The 9,075-nt window shown below is 45.8% G+C and overlaps 1 protein-coding gene across 1 annotated transcript; it reads right to left on the reverse strand.

The window, feature by feature from the left end:
* Positions 1–431: 431 nt before the first annotated feature.
* LOC121273755 (oocyte zinc finger protein XlCOF19-like) lies at positions 432–3,107 on the reverse strand. Its single transcript, XM_041180916.1, has 2 exons — positions 2,692–3,107; positions 432–1,747 (listed from the first exon to the last, which is right to left on the reverse strand). Exon 2 carries the CDS (start codon positions 1,387–1,389, stop codon positions 562–564), a length of 828 nt encoding a protein of 275 aa, XP_041036850.1. The 5' UTR covers positions 1,390–1,747; positions 2,692–3,107; the 3' UTR covers positions 432–561.
* Between the last annotated feature and the right edge of the window lie 5,968 nt (positions 3,108–9,075).

The raw sequence follows: 9,075 nt of genomic DNA on the forward strand, positions 1-9,075 counted from the left end.
TCATGCAAGAGGAGATGTGGCAAATCAAAGGGAAATAATGAGTAGGCCTCCTAGCAGTAGTTACATGGTAGGACAGGATGTACAGGAATAATTAAATGGGGCATGTAAGAAAAGGACAGCAATAGTCATGGATGACTTTAATCTACATGTGGATTGGGGAAATCGCATTGGCAAAGGGTGCCTGGGACAGGAGTTAATCGTCTTTCTTGTAAATCTCATCAATGAACCAAGAGGAGGAAGATCCAAACCTCCATCAGTATCCAACTGATACTGGCATCCACCTCACTAAATACTTTGCTTCTGATTTTACTTTTGTTAGGAACTGACAATGCCAGTGAGTTTCAATCCTTCACCATTAAGCAAGCACTCTCTGTTACCATGTAATAATCCTGACAGCCTTAGTGTGAAGGAAGAAACTGGAGTCAATCTTCACTTGGTATTTATTTATTCAGTGACTCTTTATAGGTGCTTACATAGCCATCCAATCAATGCCCTCCACCTTTATACACTTAACCTCAATTGAAACAATTAACACCCAGCGTCAGAGCATCTAAAAGGTCTCTAATCGGTGTGACTGCCATGGTGTCTCAGCAGCTCGGAAGGACAAGGAGCAGGTGAATAGCCTCTCTCCTCCGTGTGAACTCGGTGATGCTTCCGCAGGCTGGATGAATCAGCGAATTCCTTCTCACACTCAGAACAGCTGAAAGGTTTCTCCCCAGTGTGAACTCGCTGGTGTCTCAGCAGGTTGGAGGATTGAGTGAATCCTTTCCCACACACGGAGCAGGTGAACAGCTTCTCCCCACTGTGAACTCTCCGGTGTTTTCGCAGGTTGGATGAATTAGGGAACCGCTTCCCACACTCTGAGCAGGAGAACGGCCTCTCTCCAGTGTGAATGCGTTGGTGTGTCAGCAGATTGGTTGAACAAGTGAAACCCTTCCCACACATGGAGCAGGTGAATGGCCTCTCTCCAGTGTGAACCATCTGGTGTTTCAGACGGTTGGTTAACCGATTGAGCTCCTTCTCGCACACGGAGCAGGAGAACAGCCTCTCCCCGGTGTGAACTACGCAGTGGTTCTGCAGGGTGGATGATCTACTGAATCCCTTCCCACACACGGAGCAGGTGAATGGCCTCTCCTCGGTGTGAACTCGCTGGTGTGCAATGCGCTGGGATGACTGAGTGAATCCCTTGTCACATACAGAGCAGCTGAATGGCCGCTCCCCACTGTGAACTCGCTGGTGAGCAACCAGGTGGGATGAGTGAGTGAATCCCTTCCCACACTCAGAGCAGGTGAATGGCCTCTCCCCGGAGTGAACCCGTCGATGAATTTCAAGCGCAGATGGGGTACGAGATCCCTTCCCACAGTCCCCACATTTCCACGGTTTCTCCATGGTTTGGGTGTCCTTGTGTCTCTCCAGGTTTGATGATCAGTTGAAGCCTCGTCCACACATGGAACATGTGTAATGGTCTCCCCGCTGTGAATGGTCCAACGTTTTTCAGTCTGTGTAACTAGTTAAAGCTCCTTCCACAGTCAGTGCGCAGGAACATACTCACTTGGGTGTGTGTATCTCGGTGCTCTTCCAATCATGCTGATTTTTAAGCCTGAAGCAGACAGAACAAGCAAACATTTCTCCTTCTGGGTTCAAAGGCCGACGATATTCAGGTACCAATGAAGTGAGTGACTCTGTGAGATCTTGATATGACATTTGGTTCGAGATTTTGGTCAGCAAATCCTCCTCTTCCATCATCCTGTAAAAGGAGTTTACAAAAGTCATCACTGTCAGAACTGAATATAAATTCAGAACAAACAATTCTAGTTGCTGTGGAACACCCTTTCCTCTCTCGTTCCCCAAAAGCTGTAAATCTCTGCCCTGCAACTCTCCCTCCATTCTCACACTCTTGTGCCTGATATACACCCTCACAATTCCCCTTAAGGTGCTGATTCATGCTGATCAGCAGATCCATGCTCACTCCTTCCGGTCTGAAAGCTGAAAATTTAAATCTAAGTTTATTTACTGATCAGACACAATGGAAGAATCAGAGGAAGAACTTTGTTTTGGTCGTGAGTGATCATGATCTGGAATTCGATGATGACGAGGGTGGTGGAAGCAGAGGTGATCAATCATTTTAAAATGAAATTGGACGGACACTTGAAAGTAACAAATTTGCAGGACTATGGAGATAGAGAGAGGGATGGGACTTTTTGGATTGCTACACAGAGAGCTGGCAAGGACTAGAGTTGCCGAATGGATTCCTTCTGTGCCATAATGACTCTACAATTGGAAATATATAACATAACTAAAGTACTAGAAGATTAGAAATGATCAGTTAACTTTATTACAGAATCTTAAACAATATATCTAATACGTGCCATATAACAACACGAGACATAGCTCTGTCCTGCATTAATTTACTGTCCCTTTAAATGTCAGCCTTCTCCTGGGGAAACCACCCCTTTCATTGTGAACATTAGGAAAGAGACCATCCTTTTAGCTAGACAAAATAAATGTGTCAAGCTGAGGGAGCACAGGATGTCAATGTCTTTAAGAGAGAGAGAGACCTGGGCCAACCTTTCCAGAGTCTGCACCCTCCCTGGATTCACTTCCTTTCCCTTCAGTTCCTGCAAGTCAACAATTTGCCCCCAGAATGAGAAAAGAAATGGAAAGGGGGAGAAACTAAAGTGTTTTACTCACAGATGTTGGACACAGGAGGAAGTTTTAGTCTGTGTGAAGCTCAATCTTCATTCACACAAAGCCCGCGCTCTGATTGACTGGAGGACCAGAGTCCTTCCAGTCCTCTTAATCTTCCCATTGGCCAATTCCTTCGTTTAAAAGGAAGGGGGCGGGCTCTCCCTCGCACATGCGCAGCTTCCCGTCTCCCGAGTTCTCCGAGCGGCTTCGCGCTCTGGCCGGTGACGTCACCCGGTTGGTCTTTGACTCTCGAAAGAGAAAAATTTCTCTCTTCTGTCTGTGGGAAAAGGTTTCAAACATCAGGCAGCGTCCTGCGTGTCGTCAAGATTCAAACTGATCACCCAATCTGGATAGACTCAAGGACACAGACTTTGTAGAGAAACCGTGGAGATTTCGGGACTGAGCAAAGATATTCACCAACCTGTTCACACTGAGGAGAGGGAGAGGCCATTCACCAGCTCCATGTGGGAAGTGGTTTACAGGTTCTATCAGCTGCTGACTGACCCATCAGCGACTTCACACTGAGGAGAGGGAGAGGCCATTCACCAGCTCCATGTGTGAAATGGTTTACAGGTTCTATCAGCTGCTGACTGACCCATCAGCGACTTCACACTGAGGAGAGGGAGAGGCCATTCACCCACTCCATGTGGGAAGTGGTTTACAGATTCTATCAGCTGACTGACCCATCAGCGACTTCACACTGAGAGGGAGAGGCCATTCACCCACTCCATGTGGAAAGTGGTTTACAGGTTCTATCAGCTGCTGACTGACCCATCAGCGAGTTCACACTGAGGAGAGGAAAAGGCCATTCACCCGCTCCATGTGGGAAGTGGTTTACAGGTTCTATCAGCTGCTGACTGACCCATCAGCGACTTCACATTGAGGAGAGGAAAAGGCCATTCACCAGCTCCATGTGGGAAGTGGTTTACAGATTCTATCAGCTGACTGACCCATCAGCGAGTTCACACTGAGGAGAGGAAAAGGCCATTCACCCGCTCCATGTGGGAAGTGGTTTACAGGTTCTATCAGCTGACTGACCCATCAGCGACTTCACACTGAGGAGATGGAGAGGCCACTCACCCGCTCCATGTGAGAAGTGGTTTACAGGTTCTATCAGCTGACTGATCCATCAGTGACTTCACACTGAGGAGAGGGAAAGGCCATTCACCCGCTCCATGTGGGAAGTGGGTTACAGATTCTATCAGCTGCTGACTGACCCATCAGCGACTTCACACTGAGGAGTGGCTGTTAATGTGCTCACTGTGTGGAAAGGGATTCATTCAGTTCGCCCACCTGCTCACAGAACAACGCAGTCACCCAGGGGAGTGTCCATTCACCTGCTCCGAGTGTGGGAAGAGATTCACTTGGTCATCCAGTCATGAACCATATTCATTCTGACAGTAGCTCAATTGCTCTTTGCCAGTGTTTATGCTCCACATGAGCCTCTTCCAATTCGACTGCACTGACCCCTGTCAGCAGAACCTTCTATTCCTTTCTCCCTCGAGTGTTCATCCTGTCCCTCTTCAATGGACCTATCTTGTTTACCTCAATCGCCCCCTGTGGTAGCGAGTTCCAAATTCTCACCACTCTTGGAGCAAAGAAAGTTTCCTCCTGAATTCCCTATTGAATTTATCAGTGACAAAATCAGAATTACAGAATTGTTACAGCACAGGAGGCCATTTGGCCCATCGTGTCTGTACTGGCTCTCCGAATAAGCATTATCATCTCATGCCAATCTCCTGCCTTTTCCCTGTAACCCTGCACATTGCTTTTGTTCAAATAATCATCTAATGCCCTCTTGAATGCCTCGATTGAACCTGCCTACACCACACTTCCAGGCAGTGCATTCCAGACTCGAGCCACTCGCTGTGTGAAAAAGTTTTTTCTCACATTGCATTTGCTTCCTTTGCAAATCACTAAACCTGTGTCCTCTCATTCTCGATCCTTTTATCAGTGGGAACAGTTTCTCCTTAACTAGACAGTCCAGACCCCTCATGATTTTGAACACCTCAATCAAATCTCCTCTTAGCCTTCACCCCTCCAAGGACAACAACCTGACTTCACCAATTTATCTTCATAACTGAAGTTTCTCACCCCTCAACCATTCTTGTAAACCTCTTCTGCACTCCAGTGCATTCCCAGCTTTCCTAAAGTGTGGTGCCCACTGTACACAATACAGTGACGATCTGATATCTATGACCCCCAGTTCTGGTCTCCCTCAACAATTGAAAACATCTGCTCTACATCAACCCGATCCCACCCGTTCATAATCTTAAAGTCCTCTATCAGGTCAGCCCTCAGCCTTCTATTTTCCAGATGAGGAAAGCCCCAGCCTGTTCAATCTATCCTGTATCTGAAACACTCTCAGTTCTGGGAACATCCTTGTGAATCTTGCTTGCACTTTCTCGACTTTCTCTCTAGCCTTTTATAATTATGGACACCCAGGACTGTTCACACTATTCACAGGTGTGGTCTAACCAAGGCTTGATACAAGCTTAACATGACGTCTCTGATATTCAATGTTATTTCTCTAGAAATGAACCCCGTATATGGGCCCCACAATTCAGGAAAGATGTCAAGGCCTTGGAAAGGGTGCAGAGATTTAGTTCAGTGACAGGAGTGAGGAGCTTCAGTGATGTGAACACACTGGAGAGGCTGGGGTTGTTCTCCTTAGAGCAGTGAAGGCCAAGAGAAGATTTGACAGAGGTTTTCAAGATCATGAACAGCTTACATCGAGGAAATAAAGAGAAACTGTTTCCACTGACAAAAGGGTTGTTAACCAGAGGACGCAGATTGAAGGTGATTGACATAAAAGCCAGAGGGGAAATGAGGAAGATAAATCTTTACACAGTGAGGTGTTGTGATCCGGAATGCACTGCCTGAAAGGCTGATGGAAGCAGATTCAACAAAGGGAATTGGATAAATCCTGGAAGGGGACTAGTTTGCAGGGCTCATGTGGAAAGGGGAGGATAGTGGGACTAATTGAGTAGCTCTTTCAAAGAGCCAGCACAGGCACGATGAGCTGAATGGCCTCCTTCTGTGCTGTGAGATTCTGTGATCACAGGTAAATAAAAGTGTGTCTATAATATGTACAGTGATGTCAATAATGTCTGGAATTCCCATCGTGCCTCTGCCATCTCTTTGAAAGGACTCTCTGATTCATCCAACTTCTCTGCTCTTTCCCCACAGCCCTGCAAATTCCTTCCTTTCAAGTACTTGCCCTTTGGAAATATACTATTGAATCTGCTGGCAGGCAGATCAGAGCAACTCGCTGTGTTAAAAAAAACATAGAAACATAGAAAATAGGAGCAGGAGTAGGCTATTCGGCCCTTCGAGCCTGCTTTGCCATTCTTTATGATCATGGCTGATCATCCAACTCAATAGCCTGTTCCCGCTTTCTCCCCATACCCTTAGATCCCTTTTGCCCCAAGAACTATATCAAACTCCTTCTTGAAAACATACAATGTTTTGGCCTCAACTACTTTCTGTGGTAGCAAATTCCACAGGCTCACCACTCTCTGGGTGAAGAAATTTCTCCTTATCTCAGTCCTAAATGGTCTACCCCATATCCTCAGACTGTGACCCCCCTGGTTCTGGATTCCCCACCATCAGGAACATCCTTCCTGCATCTACCCTGTCTATTCTTGTTCAAATTTTATAGGTTTCTTTGAGATCCCTCCTCATTCTTCTGAACTCCAGCGAATATAATCCTAACCGACTCAATCTCTCCTCATATGTCAGTACCACCATCCCAGGAATCAGTCTCATAAACCTTCGCTGCACTCTCTCTATAGCAAGAACATCCTTCCTCAGATAAGGAGACCAAAACTACACACAATATTCCAGGTGTAGTCTCACCAAGGCCCTGTATAATTGCAGCAAGACATCCCTGCTCCTGTACTCGAATCCTCTGGCTATGAAGGCCAACATACCATTTGCCTTCTTTACCGCCTGCTGCACCTGCATGCTTACCTTCAGCGACTGGTGTATGAGGACACCCAGGCCTCGTTGCACATTCCCCTCTCTCAATTTATAGCCATTCAGATAATATCTGCCTTCCTGTTTTTGCTACCAAAGTGGATAACCTCACATTTGTCCACATTATACTGCATATTCCATGCATTTTCCCACTCACTCAGCTTGTCCAAGTCACACTGAAGCATCCCTGCATCCTCCTCACAGCTCACCCTCCCACCCAGCTTTGTGTCATCTGCAAATTTGGAGATATTACATTTAGTTCCCTTATCTAAATCATTAATATATATTGTGAATAGCTGAGGTCCCAGCACCGATTCCTGTGGTACCCCACTAGTCACTGCCTGCCATTCGGAAAAAGACCCATTTATTCCTATTCATTGTTTCCTGTCTGCCAACCAGTTTTCTATCCATCTCAATGCACCACCCCCAATCCCATGTGCTTTAATTTTACATGCTTATCTCTTATGTGGGACTTTGTCAGAAGCCTTCTGAAAGTCCAAGTAAACCACATCCACTGGCTCCCCCTCATCAACTCTACTAGTTACATCCTTGAAAAATTCCAGTAGATTTGTCAAGCATGATTTCCCTTTCGTAAATCCATGCTGACTCTGTCCGATTCTGCCACTGTTTTCCAAGTGCTCAGCTATTAAATCTTTTATAATGGACTCTAGAATTTTCCCCACTACCGAAGTCAGGCTGACTGCTCTATAAAATCTCATCTCTCTCTCTGGCTCCTTTGCCAATTACCTTAGAGGGACTCACATTCTGTTAAAGAGCCTGTCAACCCCTCTCACCCACTTTCCCTAAAGTGCAGAAATCTAATCATGAAAAATCCAGAAGAATCAAATATTTTTACTGATAGAAGTGTTTTAATGAAACAGAAATGGTTAAAAAGAACATAGAATTAGTTGAGGATCAAAGACAACCAGAGTAAAAAGACTTGCACAATGTTCTGGACCCAAATGGTTTCTCTTCGGCTCCTCTGTACCCTGTTCCCGTGACTCCCCACTTTGGACACAGGGGCACTGAACCCCGGGGGTCAGGTCGCCATCAGCCCCGGTCACCCCCTCCCATGTCCTGATTGGTTGGAGGCCCATTTCCCAGTCAGTCCTCCAGCACCTTCCTGTCTCTCTGTTAGTGCAACGCCCATGGCAGTTTCCCAACTGGGGCGCAGGCCCTGTTATTCTCAGCTAAATTCAGCCCTCAGTTCCATCGCCTGGCTGTCATTGACACGAGCAATAGAGAGACAGAAAGGTGCTGGAGGATCAATGGGGATCTGAAACCTGTGGCTCTGAACCAATAGTTCAACATTTGTCAGTCAAATACATGTTATTTACACCAGGGTTTTTATTATTGGCTTAGTCACTGGAGGAAAAAAAAGCGGGATTATAAAGGGTTAATTTCCCTTTCTAACATTGTACTGTCTATTGTGTCAGCCGTGGCTCAGTGGATCACACTCCCACCTCTGAGTCAGAAGGTTGTTGATTTAAGTCCTAGTCCAGGGGCCTGAGGACAAAAATCCCATCCAACATTCCAAGTGCCAGCACTGAGGGAGTGCTGCACTGTCAGAGCTACTGTCTTTTGGACAAGGTGCTAACCCAAGGGCCCTGTCTGCTGCTTCAGGTGGACATAGAAGTTCCTATGGCTACTATTTTGAAGAAGAGCAGGTGAGTTATCCCTGGTGTCGTGGCCAATGTTTATCAATCAACATCACTAAAAACAGATCATCTGGTCAGTATCACATTGCTGTTGTGGGATCTTGCTGTGTGTAAATTGGCTACCGTGTTTCCTACATTACAACAGTGACTGCCCTTCAAAAGTACTTCATTGGCTGTAAAGCGCTTTGGGACATCCTGTGGTTGTGAAAGACGCTATATAAATGCACATTTTTAAATTTAAGATTGATGTTACCTGATCTTTTTATCTGTAATTTAATTGATTTCAGCCACCCCCAACTTTGCCATTTAATAAATTCACTTTGGTTCGGACAAGACTTTAACCAATTAAGGCAAAGGCAGAATTCTCTGGATAGTAAATTTAAAAAGAAACTTATTAAAAGAAAAATGTGTACTTCACAACTTTAAGACATTGACTTTTACAACTTCATGTGGGTGATCAGTCTGTAGAAGCGTAACCCTCTCTGGCTCCTTCTTTGACAGTAACTCTTGTGGAATTTGCCCTCGGGAGTCTGGCTCCTTCTTTGACAGTAATTTCGTTGGAACTCGGCCTCGGGAGTCTTCAGTACTTGGCTAGCAAGGAAGGCCTTCAGAACCTCTACTTTTATCCACAAAGTGACCATTACCTCACGTCAGAGTTGGGCCTTTTGTAACATGACATTTGGTCAGTTTGGTTACGAGTTAAATTAATTGGATCCTCGATTATGTCCAGCACCTTCTCTCATTATCTTAG

Source organism: Carcharodon carcharias (genome assembly GCF_017639515.1).
Source record: "Carcharodon carcharias isolate sCarCar2 chromosome 27 unlocalized genomic scaffold, sCarCar2.pri SUPER_27_unloc_1, whole genome shotgun sequence".
NCBI classification, from domain to species: Eukaryota; Metazoa; Chordata; class Chondrichthyes; order Lamniformes; family Lamnidae; genus Carcharodon; species Carcharodon carcharias.